We start from the raw sequence: 22,728 nt of genomic DNA on the forward strand, positions 1-22,728 counted from the left end.
CACTTTTTTTTTACTTATTTAATTTTTTCCACGCGTGTGTCGTGGAGGGATGACAAATTAGGTTCTGTGTGGGGAGTGGGGGGTGTGTTTGAGGGGCTTCGCGTGGAAGTTTTAATTTCATTTGGGGATTCCACAAAAGCAAAATTAACTTTGAGTGATTGAGATGATTTTTTTCTTCTTTTTCTTAGAAGGAAGTCTTCGTATTTTTTTCTACTTTGTCGTTCTTGTATGTTTGGTGGCTTTATGATGATGCCCTGTTGATGATGATTGTTCTATAAAGAAGTGAGAATATTTCCTAATTTGCATACATTTAGGCGCGCACTTTGATGAACTTCTGACTCAGAAGTTCTCTGAGGCAGTAAAAGTGCAATAAAAATAGGGAAATAGGGGATGGTGGGAGAATGAAAATTAAATGAAAAGAATATTTAATTATGTTTGGAAATTATGGAAAATCGTGTATTTGAAATGAAATTTATTTTTGAATAAAATTTTCCTTCGTAAATCTGCATAAAAGTATGCAATTTTGTGGGAAAAGTTGATGAATTAAAGTCTAAAAATCTTTTTTTTATTTCTTCAGGGATTTATAAATCAATATTTTTCTCTTTATTTTTTATTAAATTCTTTGCTTTAAAAAATAATATTAAATTGATGATTAAAATTAATTTAGGAAATTTCAACTCAAACTTCTTCTTTTCATTTCTCTTGAATTTCTTTCCATGAGATAAAAAAAAATAATATTAATATTTTCTTAATGCCTAAAAGTATGCAATTTTAACCCAAAATGACTGTAGAAGTAAAGACGATAATTCTCAAGCAATTTTCAGTCTTTAATTTCTTCTCAAAAATTAGTTGGTGTTCCACTTCGTGGCCAACACCAAGTATTGTAATCGTCGGAAAAACCGACCTCCTCAGATCGGGCTCAAACTTGGTATGAGCACGTTTTAGACATCCCACATTACGAAAATGGTGGTGGAAAATTTTTGATCCGGCCGTCCTGCCGGCCGGTCGCCCAAACTTTGCCTTATATCTCGAGAACGGTAAGAGATAGAGCCTTCAGGTTTGAAGTTTTCTATAGAAATGTGGGTGTAAAATTTTGTTTTTTCGCATTTTCAAAATCCAAGATGGCCGCCATCCGCCATTTTGAAATACCGTCAATCATTTCCTTCATAGCTAGAGGTCGGAAATTTTAGTATGTTGTAGAGCTCAGTGAGACGTTTACATCGATAATTCATACTTGAAAATCGGTTAAGCGGTTTAGCAAATATGGCGGCCTAAAGCAAAAAGTGTTTTTTCGATATAACTCGAGAACGGCTTGACCGATTTTAATCATCCTGGTAGCAAATGAAAGGTTTCAAGAAGCCCTACAACTGTCTAGAACATTCTAAGTTCCAAAAATGGCCGCAAGAGGCACTAAAATCAAAAACAAAAATTGCATAACTTTAAGGGGCTATATCTCCGAACATCTGTTATAGATTTCCTTTAAATTTTGATATGTTGTAGCCTGACTCAATATCTGTCACCAGTCCGAAAATGAAGAAAATCTATGTCGCCGTTTAGAAGATATGGCCATTTGAAAAATTCTTGAATTTGAAAAGTTCTAAGAGCCATATCTCTTGAACCGCTTGTCCGATTTGGCTCATCTTAGTATCAAATTAAAGGTTTTGCAATTATCTACAACTTTCTAAAACATCATAAACCTCTAGAACCATTCCTTTAGGACGAAAAATGCGAAAAACTCTTTTTGTGAAACAAAAAACCGCCATTTTGTGTTCCAGAGGTGACTTTGAAAATCATTGAGATATATGTCAAATTATAGCTTATTTCAAGACCTGTCCAAAACTAGTCACGAAATTTCTGTAGGTGTTATAGAACTAGAGATATGACCATTTTTATGCATCAAATTGCTGAATTTCACAAAAAAATTCAACTTTGCCTACTAATATTGCTCACAAATAGTATTACAACGCATAAACAAACTTCTACACGTTGTGGAACACCAACTCTTATAACTGGACGCGTTATGATTGACTTTATTTTATTTTTATAACTCAACGTGGGTGCTTTCAGGGTTTCATTATACTTCTCTGTGCTGTATGATATGTAGAAGAAGGTAACCAATACCCTCATTTCCTTAAAGAAAAAAAATCAATAGAACCTACCATTTCCGTTGTTGGGGGAGGTAAATAATGAGCTTCAATTGAGAGACCTTTTTTGTGTTGTGCTAAATATAGAAAGGATTGACTAGGTGGCAAAAAAAGGGATTTTATTCCTAAAATATTTCTCAAATATTTTCATCAATAGGTGTTTATTTCGCCCACACACATATCCTCGGAAAAAAAAATTATAAAGAAGATGAAAAAATAAGTCTTTTTTGCCCCAAAAATAAGAGAAAGAATCAAAAGAATAAAATGTGTCTGAAGAGAATGAAAAAACCATCTCGTCTATTTCATGACTTTATTTTTTATTGATGACGATGATGATGAAAATGCAAAGTTGTCTAACTGAATCATCTGTAAAGGAGCAATAAGACAAAAAAAGGCTCGCAGTTTGGAGTGAATTTCACTTTTATCCTCGCGACATATTTTTTTCTTTTTGAATTTACCTTTTTTTTACATGAATTTTGTAAATTTTCTTACACCAAAAAAATATGACATGTCATGGCGTGTGAAGGGCAAAAGTGAGTAGGTGGAAGAGTTTTTCTTTTCTCTGTCTTTTGCCGAAGCAAAAAAAAATTATAGAAAGGGAAGAATATGATTGTGGAATGTTCAACGAAGAAAAAAAAAGAAAGGGGAGTCTGTATGAATTTAAGGAATGGATGGGGGTAGATTGTAGCGGAAGTATTTCAATTGAATCAATTGGGAGAGATACGGGAAATTTGAGGTGAACACTGGAAGAAATTTTGGGTGAATGATTGTACCAAAAAATGGGGTGATCATTGAGCAAATGCAGATACTTTATTTAGTATTAACCCTTGGAATGCGGAGCGGGGTCGTTGAACGACCCCAGCGCTATATTTCGTGTTATATCTCCATAAATATAAAAGATACCATTCCCATCTTTTGGAAATAAGTTCCTTGGTTATCTGAGGAGGTTGTGTAAAAATTTCAGCTCAATCCGACCACCACAAGAAAAGTTATTAAGGAAAATGTAGAAGAAGGGAATTCAAAAATTGGTGTAACGGTCATGCTGCGGAAAATTTTTTAGAGCATAAACAACATAAAACATAATCAGAAGCATGTAAATGTGCAAAACAATAAAGAATATTCGAGAAATATTGCCATTTATCACGTTGCGGGAAGTGAGGGGAATGTGGGGAAGAGTGAAAAAAAAAATTGCAGTTTCTTGGCAAATTTCTCAAAAAGAAATTGTGAAAAATGATTGAAAAATGTTTTTCCCTAATATCTCCTTCTAAGTATTTTAGGGCGGCCAATTTGTGGTGCAGGGTGCAAGAGGACTATATAAGGAATCTATAGGCACTAACCCGACAACTCCAGGTTGTATAGTTTGGGAGAAAATTGGCCTTCTTTTTGGGGTCGTTCAACGACCCCACCTTCGCATTCTACGTAACTACCAAGGCCTCCGCATTCCAAAGGTTAAAAAAAAAATCAGTATAAATTTTAAGTTTCATTTAAAGACTTATTGAATATTTTTAGGAGAAAAGAGTGTTGGAAAAAAATAATAAAACTCAATTTTGCCAAAGAACGAAAAATAATTGATAGTTTTGACAAACTTAACGAAACATTTTTTATAAGGAAAACAAGGAGAATTTGTTCTTGAAAGACTGTAAGAACCATTTTGTTTAATGTATAGATTAAAATCAATAATTTGAAGGTCTAATGAAACTTAACGAAACGATAAATAAAGACTCTTTGTTTCAAGTTTTGACTCCGTGTGAAATTTTCGTTGAGTTTTTGAAAATTCAAAGCTAATCAAATATGCTTTATATCCTTTGTAAATCGTTGTAAATGCAATACAGGAAACAGACATATTTTGCTTGCTAAACTTAACGAATCATTGAAATAGACACGGAGCTTTTGTTCATTTTATAGAAGACATAAAGTATAAAGTCAACATCTCATTTTTCTCTATGTAATGTAATTTGGATTAAGAAAAGAATAAAAAAGACATCAGAAATATTTAATTAAAAACAATTAGTTTCGTTAAGTTAAATAAAACAAAACAACACACATGGCCATTTTCCCTAAATGGGGTTGGCCCTCATTGTAAAATATCATCAGACCCTTGGGTCTTAGGTCGTGTCATCTTCGAGGTTTTTGGACCTAATGTCCCTTTAACTTTCTCCCCACTTTCGTTAAGTTAAATATTTCTTTTTAATTGAGAAAAATTGGCTCTATTCATTATAAAAAAAGAAGCGTTACAAAATTTATTTCAAAATCGATAGAAGTTAAAGAAAAAGAAACTTAACGAAAGAATTGAAAGCTAAACCAAATAAATTTCTCATTGATTACCCCCTTTTTTGGAGCAATTTATAAGACGTACTTATGAATGTGTGGGAGTATGAAAAAAGAAAATTTTCACCATACTTCCCTGGGTGATGGGAAAGCTAAAAAAAAACTCCTTTTGAAAGTTTTCGGAGTGAATTTCAACGAAAAGGATTTTTTTTCTGCGGAATTTAAATTACAAAATTTACCGCCTCAGACCAGTGAGAAAAAAAGTTTATTTTTGAAACTTTTTTTTTATTATTTCAATATTTCTACCGTAGATTTTATTTTATGTGTCTCTCTATGTGTTTCACTTGAGGATGATTTATTGTTTTGTATATTTTCTCTTCATTCTATATTCAAACTGAACGAAAGAAAATGTTCTTTCGTTAAAACTTGATGAAAATTTAATTTTTTTTCTATGGAATGTTCTCTCCATGATTTTAATTTTTCTTACAAATTTAGAATTTTATTATTTCTCTAATTTTTTTTTCGTTTGTTCTGATTAAAAGAAAAATGCCTCTGAATTTTTTTTAAATACTTTTTTTTTAACGAAAACTAAATGCTTAAAATAATTAATGAGAAATAAGTTTTTAAAAATGAAATGAAATGAAAAAGAAAAAAATGTTGGCAACGTCTGTGTGTGTTTCAAGTTTCGCCACGGCTGTGTCGGAGTTGACACGTGGCGGTACGGCGGGGGGAGCCACCGGGGCGGTGAGTGGTGGCGGAAAAGGACATGTGAAGAGCGCCTCTGTATCGAGTCCGGGTCCATCGGCGGAAACAGACCCACTGGGACCGAGGTATTGAAGCTGCGAAAAATGCAAAATTAATTCTTTTTTTTATTAAGAGAGATTGAGCAGCAGATTTTGCATGAAAATTTGAAAAGCTTTTTGTCATTATTTCTTTCGAAATTAAAGTCTTTAAGTTGCTGAATGAAGTTTTTAATGAATTTTAAAGGGTAGAATTTAGTTTATTTTTTTTTACTTCTCTCACGTTTTTATTTCTGTTTAAAAAAATTATTTTGGTAAAAGATAAATTATTAAAATTTTTATAGCACAAAATGTGTCTCGGGTATTTGCTATAAATTCATATTTTTTCTTGAATAACTTGAAAGAAATAAATCTTGTTGCTCAATTTCTTCAAGCAAAGACAATCTTCGTAGCGGAAGATGCTATAAAACTGCTGAGTTTTCTTGTTTCTTGTAAAAAGATTTTTTTCTTCTTTTTTGCGAATGTTTCTTGCTCTAAATTATGCTATAAAACAAATAGTTCCATATAGAAAACTTCTATTCTTTTCAATTGCGTCGTTGCTCATTTTCAGAGGAGAGTATATTATGTTTGTTTTTTTTTCTAAATTGAAGAAAAAATTGAATTTAATTCATTTTGAAATTCAATTTTTTTCCTGTGGAGAGAGCAAATTTTTTTGTCCAATTTGATTATTATTTCATGCTATTTTGTTTCTAATTTGATCCTTTTTTTCTGCCTCTATTGAGAGCTTTTTTTTCAGTGCATCAGAGATGATTTTTCATTTTGAAAATGCTTTATAGCAATTTGTGTCTCTGTTGCATTTTTTTTACAATTTTAAATGGCAAAAAGCTATGTGATTTTTTGCTGTAGCTTTTATGTTTTTACACACAACATAAATAAATAACAAAATGAACAGAAAACATAAAAATAGAACATACACAATCATTATCAATGAGACAGATAGAGAAACATATTTTTCATTAAAATTATTCGTTTTTTTTACGGTAGAAAGTCACAAAAAATGTTTTTTTATTTCGATTCTATCATTTTATGGGAATGAATGTTTTTTTTCAGTTACCTACCTATATACATATTTTCGTTTATATATGTGCTTTTTAATATGCTCAATTAATTTTGTGTTACAGTGACAATAAATAATAGATTAAAGGGATATTTATATATAAGCGGAAGTTTAATTAAAAAGAGAGGAAAAAGGTTGAAATACTTGGAATAAAAAAAAAACAGAGATTAGACATAAAAATAAGAACCTAAATGACCAAGAAATCCTTGAAATTTCAAGAATTCCTTCTGAAATTTCATCGATTTTTGAGTACTTGATAATAAAATTACCTATTTTTATGGCACGAATTGTGTCTCAGCTATGTTCTTTCGACGTACCTATCTAACTTATATTGCAACTTTTGACGCAAAAATGTAATAAAAGAAATGTTTTCTTTAGCGTTGGCGCCTTGTAATCATTTTTTATAGCACAAAAAGTGTCTCAGCTAACTATCAATTTTTCCTCCCTTGAATTTAAACTTCTCATAACAAAAAAAAATATTTTGCAGTAATTTTGGGGTTAATTTTATAAAAGAAAAATAATTTAATAATATATTCGTTTTAATAATCCAAACATTATAGATTATATTATAAAAAATATTAACCAAATATCACTTTTATTTCTCTTTTATTTTCACGCATTTTTTTATTAATCCAATGGCCGCTTCAATAATGAATTTATTGACTCAAAAAAACAAACCAAAACAAAAAAATTACCATCATCAACTGACAACGCTGAATGGTGAGTGTTTTCGTACAATAAAAATAATAATAAATTGAAAAAAAAAATCATTTCAAGCTACTTTTCACATTTAAATGTGAAAAGTGTCCCTGCTAGGGGGCAAAGAAAATCATTGTGATGTTTATTTTTTTCTTCTTTCTTTCACTTTAATGTTTTGTCATTGATTTTCTTTTCTTTTTTGTTGTTGTTGAGTGAATGAATTTGGCTCGTTTATTCAGAGATTTTATTTTCTCTTTGAATTTTCTTCTTTTGAAGCGTGTGTGTGAGGAGATGAATTATAGAAGAAGTTTAAGAAATTTTGCATAAAATTGACAATGATGGACATTGACGTTTTTTTTTATTGCCATTGCGCCACGGTCAAATTGATTGATTTATTGCATAGCGTGTGAAAATATGTCGCTAAAACATCACTGAAATAATCAATCAATTTGTTGGGTGAATTTTTTAAAGGAAAACCGAGAAAAAAATTCCACCCAGGCAGATTTTTTTTTAAAAAATGGAAGAGAGTGGAATATTTTAATTGGTTGAAAAGAAAATATTTCTTTAAGCATGGCATTGAGTTCATTTATTTTATGAATGATATTCAGTTAAATGAATAATTTTGAAATGAAGAGAAAATCATTTTTCTCTGGATGAGAAAACATTCAACGTTTTATAGCAGGTAAAATGAAAATATTGCAAGAATTAAAAAAAAAATGAGGCTGAAAGGCATTTTTTTTGTATTGCTGCATTTTATAGAAAAAATAACTCTTAAAAAACTTCTTTAATTTCAAAAAGTATTTTTAAAAGTATTTTTAAAGTTTTAGTGATTAAAGAAAAACTCATTGTAATAAAAATCCAATACAAAAAACTTTTAGTCAAGACACACACACACTCAATAATGTTTCAATCCATGACACAGGACATGATGCTATAAAATTTTCATTAAAAAAAAAAGTGGATTTTGTATTACAATGAAATTGCAATTTTCTCATGTTAAAAGTTCTTTCATTTAATGCAATTTATTCCTGCATGATGTTATCTATATGCAAAATTCATATGTTTTATTAATTTAATTGCATAAATTTCCCAGTGGTTTTGTTTATCAACACACTGTATGCACACTAAAAGTAGAGAAAGAGATACATCCACCCACAATTCAGTTCCCTCTTGACACACTGAAAATGATAATACATTTTGTTATTGCTGAACGAAATTTTCCGCACACTCTGACGGAGATTTGTGTATCCCTCATGGGGAGAAACTTGCAAGGAGTCACGGTGAAGGAAATAATGCAAAAGAAAAGGAATAAAATAGAGACTTTTCCTTCTTTATGGCATTATTTGCATTTTATGGAATGTACTTTTCGTGTGTTTTCTCAGTATATAAACGGAGAGAGAGACAGAGAGAAAAACCAACATTATTCTCTCGCAATTTATTGATATTTGTTATTTTGCAAAGTGCACCATTTAACAGGTATATATTAGTGCCATAAAACAAAAAACTTTACCACGTTCAACAAAAAAACGAAATCAAAGTCCATTCAGAAAGTGCAATATTTTCTTATAGTCAATATACAATTGAATGCACCATTTTGGTTAGATTTTAGTATAGAAAATTTCATTATAGCACTTTTTATGAATTTTATAGGAAGTATGAGGTTCTTAGATAAAAACTTTAAAATTATTGCAATGCAAGATTATTAGGATTTATTCTTATGAGAGAAAAATATTCATTTTAATAATTTTTCAGGTATTTTAGTCATATTTTCAATTAGACAATTTCCTATAAAAAGGTCATAAAATATAGCAAATTTGACAAGTGCTAATTAGGAGGTCAAGTCAATAAATTATAATGATATTTATAATATTATAATAATTGCCATTACAAGAGTAAGAATGTACTGGTAAGCTGACCAAGCTTACGGGAGCTGTGTTTCTTTCAGTGTACCAATTTGGTGAGAGCAAACTAGAACGCGAATTAATTTAAATACGCGCAAAAACGGGAAAAGTAAAAGTCATACCCTAAGAAATCTTTAGAAGGCTATATCTCGAGAACGGATCCATAGATTTTCTTCATTTTTGGCATGAAGCTAGATAATATGGTCAGCTACAACATATCAAAAAATGAAAAAAATTTATGTCGCCGTTTTCGAGATATTCATCGAAAACTAATCGAAAATTTTGTTTTTGATTTTTGGCCCTATAGCGGCCACTTTTGAAACTTCGGATGTTCTAGAGAGTTGTAGGGTTTGTTGAGATCTTTCATTTGACCCCGGGTTGATCAAAATCGGTCAAGCCGTTTTCGAGTTATGGTCGATTTTCGATGAAAAATTGTGGCGGCTATATTGACTAAACGGCTTGGTCGATTTTCAAAAATAAGGTATTGTTGGAAAGGTCTTGATGGCCTCTACAACATATCAAAATTTCAGCCCTCTAGCTAATAGCGGCTGAGATATAGCGAAAACAAAATTTTGAGGTTATTCAAAATGGTGGACGGGGGGGTGGGGGGTAAAATTTGACATCATAAACGGATGTCTTCCAGTCGATATTTAAACTTTGCCGTTTACCGCAAGACTCTATCTATCACCGTTCTCTCGCAATTCAGTCATAAACCACGGCCGGAAAAAAAAATTTTTGGCGCATACGTTTTTTGGAATGTGGGGACCCTAATTCGTGCTCATCCCAAGTTTGAGCCCGATCTGACGACTTTCGATTTTGCTCGGTACACAAAAGCTGTGTCTGAAAGAAACACAGCTAAAATATTGATAACCTTTTATTAAGTTGCTATAAAAATTGAACTATAATCTAGGATTGTTAGAAATTCCTAGATTATTTTTAAAGAATTTTATTGCCGTTTAGAAAATCATTAAATGGTTAAACAATTGCTCAGTTTGATTATAGAAATAAAGTAAATAAAATAGATTAAATTTTGCTATTAAAATAATAAGAAAAAAAAAATTCTTTTTAATGTTCTCTACGAATTATTAAAATAATTTAATTGCAATAATAGATCATGTTAAATTTTATTTTCGTTTAAAACAACGATGGAAAGCTTTAAAACTTTTTATGGCAAATTATAAAAAAAAATGATAAAAAGATAGTTTTAATTCTTTCAACTAATTAAATTTAATTTAATTAAAAATTAATTTAATTTGATTAAATCTACATTTTGATATTAATTTCACAAACAACAAATATCTCTCTCTACGACAAACTAATTAATTTTTCAATTAGCATTAAGAAAAGTAATTAAATTAAAAAAATTAATTAAAAATTCTTGCACAAAGTTTTTTTTTTCCTAATGCAAATTTTCTCCTCTAACACGAATGAGATTCCTGTGTGAAAGCGAACTTAACATTTCATTGTAGTTCCGTAAAAAAATAATTTTATATTAAAATTAAAGAATTTGTTAAGAAAAAATCCCTTTAAACTGTGAGTTAATCTTTGATAAATCATCATCATTGTTATGAGTTTTTTTTCTTCTTCTTTTCTTGGTTATTTTCTCAGTTTGCTGAATCGCATCAGATTGACACCAGCTGTTAAATCTAGCCGTCATTTCCCCAGAAATGTTCCATCACGATCCACTTTTCATTCAGGTGAGTCCACATCATTCATGCACTAAATCCAACCACCCACCCCCGTCTGTGGCACAATTCAAATGACGCGACACTCACACACAAATGCGAGAGAGAGAGAGATCGCATTTTGGAGATAAGTTTTCTTTTCAGAATAATCATTTTCCACATTCGTTTGCAATGTTCTTCTTTCATTTTTTTTGAGTTCATTTCTTTACAAATTCTCTCTGCTATATTTCTTTTTTTCTCTCACTTCAATTTTAAAGCTTTTCCTCGGGTGAATGTGGAAAATATTTTTTGTTAAAAATTATTTATTGCTACTGAGTTGAAATCGAGAGCTAGAAAATTAAATGGATTTCTGTGTAGGAAGGAAAATGATTCGATTTTGCATTGAAGAAATTTTGAAGAGGGGCTAACAAGTAATAGAATTCAGTGCAATTGCGAATATATTCGGCTTGGAATAGATTTTAATGTGAAACGCAACATTTCTTCAGGATTTTACTCTATATTTGTGAATTTGTGATGAAGAAACTTGAGTACAAGAAGGTGCTTACACATATTCATAAAAATTGTGAAATAAACGTAGAGAATATTTACGAAAAAGCTACATGTTTCAATGAATAGAGCTCTAATGGATCAAATCATGTAATCAGAAAATTCTGCTTTTGGTCAAAAAAATCTGCTTTTGTTCAATTGTTAATTATCCTGATTTACAGCTTATTATCTTGATCAGATGTCTATTTTCCTGTTCAAAATGACAGGTTATCTGACAAAGTGGAGCATTACTCTTTGAATTCGAACATTTTCCTGATCAAAATGGGATCATTCTTTTGACAAAAAGGGAATGTTCTTCTGATCAAAAGCAGATTCTCCTGACCAAAAGAAGAATTTTCTGATCAAAAGCAGAATTTTCTGATCAATATACGGGACCTAGCTCTAATTTGCGTACAAAAGGTTGTCAGTTCATATACAGAACCCAATAAAAGCGCCCCACTGGATAACGTGCAAAACGACCGGTTGGGTAAGGAGATAGATAGTCTTCTATCAGTAAAAGGGCTCTCACGTTGAAGTATTTCGTAAGCGGCCTTAACCTTGAATAACTTTTGACTGGCATAAGATATCTGAAAACTTCGGCTGCCAAAAAATGCATAAACTCAAAAAGTTTTATTTCAATTAGATATCTTAAAAATTATAGCCGCTAGAGCACTGATTTCTGGTACTTGAATGCCCCTTGAGTATTTATTTATTTAGCTCAGATTTCAAAAAAAAAAAATATCCAAAGCAATTTATAAATGTTTCAGCACGAAATATTTGATGGAAAGAAAATCCCAAAAAGAATCATTTTAGATAATTAAATAATAATTTATTTATATTCTTATTGCGTGGAGGGGGAGGGGGTTTGAAAAGGGATTAAAAGTCGCGCAATTTTACGAACTTGTTCAACAAACAAATTTTCAATGAGATTAATTTGACAGTGAAGATTATTAATTTCTCTCTCTCATTTTGCACTGAAAATCATTTTATTGTTAAATCACAACCCAACCAATTCACCCCTTTTCACTACACTTCCCTTTGTAGGGGGGAGTGGAGTTTTGTCGTCACGTTGATTCATAAATTAGTTTACAAATGACAGAAGTTTTTTTTTCGTTTAAATAATATTTTTCAACAATGAATGAAAATAAATTTTGTACTGAAAGGCTATTGAAAATTTGTGTCCTTTTTTTTGAAGTATTTTAATCATTTTATTTTATTTTGGGGATGATTAAATTGGTTGTTGATTGCAAAATGTAATGAAAAGAATAAATAAATAAAAGCGAAAGGGAGGGGAGTGTTGAAGTGGGTGGTTTAATAAATAAAATTGTGCTTCATCAATTGAATGAATTTGTGATGCATTTTATTTATGAATATTTTTCTCTTTTTTTATTTTATGATTCATTCTAATTTTATTTAATATTTTTTTGTTTGTTTAACTTTGTTGTTTTTTTTTATTGAATAATTTTTAAAAGGAGTATATTCGTTCTTGTATGAGAAAGTCTCTTAATGGAGAAGAAAGTCCAGAGATGTGTAGTTTTGTGGAGAATTGTAAAAGAAATTGATAAGAAATTACACAAAATGATTGAATAAAGAGAGTTTAGATGATAAAAATTCGGTCTAATGGCTCAAAAATACAAATAGTGACGTCACTTGTGGGTTTTTTGGTGTCTTTCAATGCATGAAACACAAATATGTTGTAAACATTGATGAAACATCAATGCAAATGCTTCTTGGGTTGAAAGGTACAAAAATTACACAACTATGACGTCATTGTTAGTATTTTTTTTAGGGATTTTTGCAGATTCTTTCTCAGCTCATAGGTACTGGAAAATTGAAAGTTACCTTGAAGATTTTTTTTTCATTTTTTCTTGACTTCTCCACAATATTATGGACGTTCTGGTAATTTTTTTTTCGTAGAAGAATGAGTAAACTCCTTTACATGAAAAAAAGAGAACATTTCAACATATTTTAATTAAATTTATTTTAAAAATTAATTTTCTTTCCGTTCTTTCGCCATTGCTTCTGGCAAATCGTACAAATCATCTGTGCAGGACAAACAAGAGCAAGGAACAACACAGGATTGGAGTATTCGGGAACGGGTGGCACAACTGGAGACTCTCCACATTCAGGAAGGACGAGTTTTTTCTCCAAAATCTCCTCCCGCTTCAGTAAACGGTAAGATTTCAATTTTCTTTTACCTTTTTATATTTCTCTCAAGAACGTTGTTTTATTCATTAAGAAAAAATGTTTATATCACAGAAAAAATTAGGATGGTTTTCACTGCATCAGTCGTTTGTTTAATTGTACAGTTTTTCCTTTTAAAAAAATTCTTTCAATTTTCTCAAGAAATTGAGAAATACAAAATATTTAGTCACTTTTTGTCGTTGATTTTCTTTCTTCACCGTTCTGTGTAATTTTTGTTGTTTGTTAATAAATTATTTTTGAAGGAAAAATGCACAGAAAATGGTTTTATGGGGTTGTTGTTGAATTTTTTTTTTATTAAATTTATTGTTAATTGGATTGTATAAATGGCATTACAAGTTAAAAAACAAATTAAAAAGCATAAATTGAGTGTTTAAAAAACAATTATAATCGTGATTCTGCCTGATAATTACATAGTGCCAATGTTTATCAATAGTACAGAGTAGCAATGTCAAGGTGTTCCAATTGAGGGAAATTAAACGTTTAATTTTCTTAAGTTTCTCTGAATCCTCTGAATGTCTTCTTAAGGTTATCAAACAATGGAAAATTTTCATTGAATCCTTAAGAATTTAATGTAAAAGACCCTGAAATTGATATCTTTTTTCGACCTTTGAAGACTTTCTCAGGTATCAAAATTTCATAAATTTCACACAATGTTTTCCCAGAACCTTGAGAGTATCTTTAGAGCATTGAAAAATAATGAAAGGCTCTCTAACAGAAGTTCAGACTGAATACTTTCATCAAACTCTGTTCTGTCAGATAGACTTGAGATTCCTAAAGAAAAACTTGAATTTTATTAAAGTTTTCAAAGTTTTCTTAAGAATTTCTTAAGTTTTAATAAGTTTTCTAAAGTTTCCTTAAGAAAAAACTTAAAATTTCTTAGGAAAAATATAAGATTTTTAAGTTTTCTTAGGTAAATTGTACAAAATACATATTTTTCGAAGATTATTACGAATTTTTCTGCCTGAATGTGATCAGAAAAAAAATCATTGAAAAATGTGCATTCAGCCCGATTCAGCCTAAATGAAAAAAGCTTAAATTTCGCTTAAAAGAAAACTTAAAAATCTTAAATTTATCTAAGGATTTCTTATGTTTTTTCTTTAGGGATATAAAGAAATCTTGTTAAAAATTTATTAAGGAAACTTAAGGAGCTTATTCTCACAAAAATATTTTCTTTTCTATCTTTTTCGTCTTACAAGGGATTTTGTAAGATTTGGTATTCCAGCAAAAAAATCTTTTATAGCACCTTTTTAGAACATTCCCCTCAAAACACCAAAACGTAACTAGATGTCGCTATTTGTGACGTTTGACATTGAGAAAATAAATAAAATTAATTCGGATCGAACTTTATTACAGGAAATTTATTGAAAAGGGACGTTTATTTTCTATTTATTTCGTCTTACAAGGGATTTTGTAAGGTTTGCTGTTCCAGCAAAAATTTCTTTTTCATTATTTTATAGTAACAGACCTCCGAAACTGGAAGTCGAAAACAGATGTCGCTGTTTACGTTGAAAAACGAAGTGAAACCGAAAATAGGCGAAGTGAAAAAAGTTAATGTAAACAAATAAAATGAGGTTAAAATTAAGTGAATTTATCAACAAAACACAATGGATTATTCGTGATTTTTGGTAAAAATTTAACCCTATTAAAGTATTTTTGCATTTTACATGATAAAGAGTTTTTTTTTTTAATTTTTTTATCTAGATTGTGATGGGAAAAATTGAATCATCTGGAACTTTTGAACGTCTGTGGCATCCACGGATTCCGGGAAGAGATACCCGGACAATTCTCAGGCAGCATAAAATGGTTGTTTAATAAGCAGAATCTTATGCGGAATGCTGGAAGCGGCTGGAAGCATTTGTGAAAGAGTAGAGATTGGTTGAACCAGCTCTACAGAATGGCCATAAAACCCATAAAAAGATGAAGTCACGAATCTAGAATATTCTTAAATAAAACGTTTTTCCATACTCTATCTTTTTGCTTTTAATTCTACCAATTCTACACTAAATATCTTTCAATGCAGCCTGTGTTACTACTGCATAATCTAATCATCTTCCTCAAGGCCAAGTCTCTGGAAATTATTGACATTCGTTGGCATAATTCCCAAAAAAAAATGGTCCGAATTTTTCCACATATTTCACTCGTATTTCACAATAGTTTTTGTTAAAAAAAAACAACCTAAAACAATTCCAAACACTCAGATTCATGTAAAATATCCGTCAAAGTAGTTAATTGCTGCCTATTATGACGATGAATCATACTTTGGTGGTCACAAAAATCACAAAAAGATTGAAAAAGCACCTCGGCAGGTCCTTATAAAACATATGATTTTGTAAGATTTTCTTACAAGTTATAAGAAAAAATTCGGCCGGAATACCAAAACCTTTTCTTTTCTATTATAGCAAAAATGTTTCTCGCGACGTGGTCTAAAAGTTGAACTGTGAAACTTTTTAGATCTTACAAATTTATAAGTTTTTTTTGTGAGAATGCCAAAAAACCTTATAACTCACGAATTGTAAGAAAAGAAAAGAAAATATTTTTGCCAGAATTAGCTCCTTAAGTCTGTCTGACTACTGAATTTCATCCATTATTGTGAAGGTTTTTATTCGCGAGTTTTGAAACCTTTAAATTAGAAATTTGATAATTTTATTTAGAAGCTGAAACTTAATTTCAGCTTCAGAATTTTTTCTTTACAGACTGAAAAGTATTTTTGACATATTGAAACTTTACTTTTAAGCTCTGGAAACTTTCATAAAATATTGAAATTTTCACATTACTCCCTGAAAGCTTTATTTCCAGCCATGCAATATTAAATTCAGACCCTTAATTTCATTGTATTACTACCTAATAGTTTTCTTTAGAGTCTGAAAATTATTATCAGTTCCTGAAAGTTTTATTTAAATATTGAAATTTATCTTCTTCATGCGCTTTTAATTAATTTTATTGATTTGATCTTTGCGTTTTAGGAACATCTCGACTTGACTACTCTGTACTACTATTATTATTATTTTTTAATGATGAAAATGTACTTAATTGTTACATTTTTATTTTATTTTTGTAACAATGTTCATCGTGATTTGCACATAATTCTTATTACATAATTAGATTTATTTTTTTCTTTAATTGTGAAAGAAAATTAATGAAAGCATTTTAACATTGCTAATTTTTTTTTAAATCACATATTAAATACAAAGAAACAAACAGATTAAGACAAACATTTTGCATGCAATAATAAATATTAATTTGAATTTTGTTGGTTATCTCTGTCCACCACCACCACCCAAACCCTCGTAATTCACCTCCTCTGTAACACATTCAAAAATCTCTGTTAATTTACTGTTCCTTCTCATTTTGACTTAAAAAAAAATCTTTTAAAAAAATCAACTTCACTGCACATTGAAAAATTTTCTCAGTATTTTCATTATTTTCTTTGTCTCTATTAATTCATAGTGGGATAAGAAAATTGTTTTCCCGCCCATTTGTTTAGGGGTGTTTTTAGTGTGAAAGAAATAGTGTTTTATTTGCATTTGAAATATTTACAAATAATTCCAAAAGTTAGTTAGAATATTTTTTTTTATTTTATTTTTATTTAGATTCTGTTTTGTTTTTTTTTTAATTTTCCTTTTTTTCTAAAACATTTTTTTCGTATATTATTTATTTCAGGTTTAGGGTATTTACGGCTAAAAATTAAGAGTCTTGTTTGAGAAGAAGAATAATATTAATTTAAAAAAAATAAAGCAAAATATTATTTTAATCCCTCCTCAATGAAGTAAGACATTTAAAAAGAAATAATATTATTTTCTATTAATATTTTATGTTATTTTTTTTTTTTGAAAATTGTTTTTCTTTCTTTCTCATAAAACAATATGAAAAAAATTGAAGATTTTTGAGAAGGAGCTTTGTGTGTAGATAATTTTCGAATTTTCATTATTAGATTTCTTTTCTTTTGTTAGAATTTAGAAAAAAAAAATCAAAGCATTGAAAATTATGTTTTTTTTTTTTGAAAAGTATTTAACTTTAATTTATTTGTTTATTAAAAAGTAAAACATCTATTAAACTTAGAATTAAGGAAACTAAAAAAATGAAAATTTCCACGGCAATTTGCTGAGAGAAAGCACCCACACATACACATGTCATTTATTTTTTTGTTTTCTTATTTTTTTTTAATCTATAAAACACCACCTTTTGCAGAGAAACTAATAAAAAATAAATAAATAAACTCAGCTATACATAGCATAGAAAATAAGATGAAAAACAATATTAATTCACACGCGCTTTCCTCTTACACTTCCCATTATTTTCCTTTAATTTTTTTTTTTTATTTTTTAATATACAATCCTCATAATTTCCATTAAAAAATAAAAGTAAATAAATAAACCTTCAACACCATGTAAAGTGACTAAAAGTTTATGGAAAAAGGTTTGCACAATGATTTAGAAAATAAAATAAAAAAGAATGAGAACATTTTTATTCATTTGTCAATAAACCTTAATATAATTTTGCAATGGATTCCGAGACATCTGCAAATGATTTTTACCCGTTGTGAGCTTCTGCCGCGGATGCGGGACCATTTAATTAAATATTTCACTGTTGTTAATTTTTTTTCGCATCTCTCTTTGCTTTCTCGTAACATCCTTTTCTCTTTTGTAGTAATTAACTTTGAAAAAAAAAAATAAAAAACATACAGAGAGACAGAGAGGTCATGTTGTGAAAGGCATGCACAGTGGCGCGGTGTGATTTTAAAGGGGGAAAAAAGAGAACGAAATAAAAGGACGCTAAAGGGAAAAAAATGTTTAATAAAAATCCGAAGAGAAACTTTAAACGGTTCTAAACTGAAAGCTCTTAGCTACATATAGGAATTACTTTGAATATAAAAAAAAAATGAAGTTTATTTTGACAAATTGCTGTTTGCAACAAAAAATTTTATGTCAAATATCGTAGAAAATTAAACAAAAATTCTAATGATTAAAGGAAATCAATCCTTAGGTCGAATGAATAATTCTAGACAGACAGACGATAATTTTGAAGCATTGCTTTTTGGCATTTGCCGTTTCTAGGTGAAAAATTAAATAAAGTTTTGAATGACAGTTTCATCTGTCAAAATGGATTAAATACACTAGTCAGACAGACTTAAAATTCCTAAAGAAAGACTTAAGGTGCCTTAAAGTTTTCATAGGATTCTTTAAGGTTTTTTAAGAATATCTTAAGTTTTGAAAGATTCCTTAAGAAAATACTTGAGATTTCTTAAGAAAAATTTAAGATTATTATGTTTTCTTAAGCGAAACTTTAAGATTTCTTAAATAAATCAAGCAAAATGCGTATTTTTTGATGATTTTTGCAAATTGCGCTACTCGAAAGCGATCTGAAAAAATCATCGCAAAATGTGCATTTAGATCGATTCAGCCTGACTGAAAGAAAAAACTCAAGTTTAGCTTAAAGGAAAACTTAAAAACCTTAAATTTTTCCTAGAAAATCTGAAGTTTTTTTAAAGAAATTTTATGAAAAATTAAGACTTTCTTAAGAAAACTTAAAGAATATGAAGAAAGCTTAAGTCTGTCTGAATTGGAATTTTACCCAAGTGGGCAAAATTCATTAGAATATCGGGTTTAAAATTTTTGAGACGGTTTTTAAAACGTTTAAAATTTTTAAGACATTTTTTTAAGTTGGACTTATAATTTTTATTTTTCAATGAAATTCCCTAATTTCACTAAAAAGTTTTTTAAGACCGACCTAAAAAACAGGTTGAAAATTTTAAGCCTGAATTACTAGTGAATTTCGCTCAAATGTTGACATTAAACTGACAAATTTAGCAAAAAAAAGGCGTGCTGAATAATTCCCATATTTCAACGAATCAAAACAGAAAATTCTTTCAAACATTTCTTACATCCCCGTACTTTTGTTTTTTTTTTCTTTAATTATTTAATATTTCTTCTAGTAGATTGTTTTGGATATTTTTGTTTAATATTAATGTAAAATCATTGTGCACTCCTTTAGTAAACTTCCAAAATAAATCCCTCTCAACTAAATGAAAAAAAAGAAATCCTTCCTTACATCCTCTAAAAATATATTCGATTAAAAAACTATATACAAGAATTTAAAAAAAATAAAATAGTGATTAAATAGGCAAAAATATAAAAATGGAAAATATTTTTTAAGAAGTAGTTCATTTACAAAATTTAAGACATTTTTATAAACTACACGTACAATATTTTTTTCTTGTATGGAAGATCTTGTTATACTTTTTTATTTTCTTGTAAATCATTCAAATGTTTTCTTTTCTTTATTATAATTTTTTGCGTTTTCTACAAAAGATAATTTGGTCACACTGCAGATTTTTTATTTGTTGTCAAATCCATTAAATTATGAAGAAAATGTGCCGAGATTTAAGGACAGAAATGAAATCATTGTGCAAAGTTTTTTTTTCTTATTCTATACGTTATATATTTATAAATATTATATACATATTTCTCAAAATCTATGTCTTCATTCTACTTTTTATTCCTTCATTTTTTTATTTTATATTTTTTGGCACAAATTTTGCATTAAAAAAAAAGTTTCATAAAGAATTTCTTTCAAAAAATTAATTAAAAATAACAAAAAAAAAAGAAAATTGGAGATGGTTGTAAAACAATTATTATTATTGGAATTCTCTTCTAGGCTGAATCAATAGCATTCGAAGGAATGCTAAAATGGGGGCATGAGAGACATTTGGGGTGAAAGTGATGAAAAATCTGCAGCTGTGACCATTTTCTTTTGTTCTTTATTATATTTAATAACAACAGAAAATTAATTATTAGTTTTTAAGTTAAAGAGAAAAATTTACCATCAATTTCTGTATTTAGTTTCTTTTCTTTTCTTTCTCAAAAGAAAAAAATGAAACCTCCCAGAGAGAAAAGAAAATGAATATTTAGCTGTAAGGAAGAAAATGTTCCTTTCCTACTATATATAATAAATTATATATAATTTTTTCTTTTGATGAGTTTGAAAAAGAAATTAAAAAAAGAGAGCTATAATAGTGTTCTTAGGAGTTGAGTTTTGAAAGAAAAATTAAAATTAATTTGTGGGGATTCTTTAGAGTTTTTTTCTGTTCTAGATGTTTTGTGTTTATTATTATTTTTTTTTAAATTTTCTTCTGTTCAAATTAACATTGCATCAAAGCTCCGTCTTGTAAGTGAGCGCCTAAGCCAATGAGAATGTTTGGCAAACCAATCAAAGAGTTCATCATTGACACACTGATTCTTCTTCTTTTTTATTTATATTTCATTGACAAATTTTTTTTTTGATTTTATTTGAATTTATTGAAGGGAGAGAATTGATGCAAAGTTAGTTTGAATTAGTTATAATGTTCTATTTCTTTCTTCTATGTTGTAAAAGTTATTAACAAAACAAAGAAAAGACTGCAAGTTGTTTTGTTTAATGCACCGTTTAGAACAAAAATTTAAAATAAATGATTAACGTCTTGTTGTGTCTTTAAAAGCAAAAAAACAGACATTTATAAGGCAGAACATCGTTTAGTTTTGACTAAAATTTGTTCAAACAAAATTTTAGAGCACAAAAATAGATTTTTTAGAAGATTTTTCAAAAATTCTTTCTATTATTATTTTTGTTTTTTTCCTCTTTTCTTTTCTTTTCTCAGTTTAATGAAATTTCTGCCAAATAATTTGACAGCATCTGGAATTAGAATGAGCTTTAAACGAAGCAAGAAAGTGAGAAAAACTAAAAGAAATCCACCAATTAATTCACCATCCCATTCACGCAACACCTCCGTTTGAAAAGAGAATGAATAGTATTGAAATTTATAATGAAAAAGAAATATTTTTGTGAAAAGTTCATTTTTCCATTGAAATCTTATGAAATTTTCCAATGAAAAATTGAAAGTTTAGGAAAAATATTTGAAAATAACATCAAGAAGATATTAAAAAGAAAAGATTAGAAATAAATTATCCCATCAAACCCTTTTTTTTCTTTATTTCCTTAATATTTTAATTTTATTCTGTTTATTTTGCATTGAAAGAAAGAAGAATTAGTACAGAAGTTTGTATGACGTAGTTTTTAAGATAATTTTCCAATGCAGAGTGTCATCAGAGTGAGAAAAACCAGCCCTTTTTTCTCACACACACAATGTTGATTCAACAGTTTCAACGGATTAGAACCTACAAAGGGGAGGGGTTAAGAACACTGCGAGAAAAATATATAATTTGTATTTGAAATAAATAGGAAAATATGTTGCAGGATTATGTCAAAAGTGATAGGAAGTAATGAGAGATTCAATTTAAAAAGAAATGAAAAAGATAAGAATAAAACTGTGTTGCTAAAGTGAAAAGAAAAAGAAATAAATTAGAAGAAAATAGGGGTAGAAAATTTGGGGTTAAACTGCCATATTTACAAAAAAAAAAATTGACAGTTAATTCTGACAGACGTTTGACAACAGGGTCTGATTGAAGTTTGACAGTTAAATCTGACGGAAGCTTAAAAGGATATTTTGATGGAAGTTTGCAAACTAATTTTGACGGAAGTTTGCAAACTAATTTTGACGGAAGTTTGACAAATATTTTTGCCTAATCTGACAGAATTTTGAAATCTAAAGGTCGGCAATTTTTTCTAGAAAAAGTTGCTGAAAATGACGTAAGTTTGCAAATAGAATCTGATGTGACTTTGACAATTTTTTTTAGCAGAATCTGAGAAAGCGTTTACATGCCTTCCTGCAAAGTCTAACAGAAATGTGACAGAAGTTTTCAAACTAAAGATAGAAAGTCGGTAAAATTTTTAGCAGAATCTGACTGAAGTTTGACAAATTTTCTAGCAGAATCTGAGAGAATTCTGACAAAATTTCTAGCAGAATCTGACTGAAGTTTGACAAAATTTCTAGCAAAATCTGACTGAAGTTTGACAAATTTTCTAGCAGAATCTGAGAGAATTCTGACAAAATTTCTATCAGTCTGATAGAATTCTGACAAGTTTTCTAGCAGAATCTGAGAGAATTCTGACAAAATTTCTAGCAGAATCTGACAGATTATGTTAAGCTTGTTAGATAAATTTGACAGCAGTTTAACAAATTTTGTAAACTTCAAAGAAAGACAGAAGTTTGCAAGCTAAGTTTGACAGAAAATTCAACTTTCAATCAGACAGACTCCTTTGACATAAAATCTGACAGAACTTTCAACGTTAACATCAAACTGTTTGACAGCAAAAAATCTGACATTTTCAGTAACTGCTTTTGCAATGTAAACGCCAGAATGTCACCCCGCCAAATATTGAACTGAATTTGAAAAAAAAATTGAGGTTAAGCAGAAAAAATATTTTTGGGATTTCCCACCCAAAAGAAAATTAAAAAAAATATATTAGTAAACAAAATATTAATAAAAAAAAATTGAAAAAAAATGTCAAACAAGAAAAAATATTGTTAGTTTTATGAAGGTATTAGCGACAAATGAAGTAATTTAGCTT

General features: G+C 29.1%; 1 protein-coding gene and 1 long non-coding RNA gene across 40 annotated transcripts in view; both read left to right on the forward strand.

Moving 5' to 3' along the window:
- Positions 1-22,728, forward strand: part of LOC129795333 (serine/threonine-protein kinase MARK2) — a 108,799-nt gene that overhangs the window by 76,066 nt on the left and 10,005 nt on the right. For 11 of the 39 annotated variants that reach the window (XM_055836509.1, XM_055836508.1, XM_055836503.1 and 8 more), the window contains 2 exons: positions 10,478-10,566; positions 13,131-13,254. In XM_055836509.1, coding sequence (XP_055692484.1) covers positions 10,478-10,566; positions 13,131-13,254 — 213 coding nt within the window. Of the gene's footprint in view, positions 1-10,477; positions 10,567-13,130; positions 13,255-16,944; positions 21,574-22,728 lie in introns of those variants that run through there. The other 28 variants (XM_055836510.1, XM_055836497.1, XM_055836505.1 and 25 more) reach the window with 7 other exon arrangements.
- Positions 14,475-15,253, forward strand: LOC129795382 (uncharacterized). Its single transcript, XR_008751122.1, has 2 exons — positions 14,475-14,909; positions 14,986-15,253. It is a non-coding gene; the product is annotated as an uncharacterized LOC129795382 (long non-coding RNA).

The sequence above is a fragment of the Lutzomyia longipalpis genome, chromosome 4 (genome assembly GCF_024334085.1).
Source record: "Lutzomyia longipalpis isolate SR_M1_2022 chromosome 4, ASM2433408v1".
In the NCBI taxonomy this organism is placed as follows: Eukaryota; Metazoa; Arthropoda; class Insecta; order Diptera; family Psychodidae; genus Lutzomyia; species Lutzomyia longipalpis.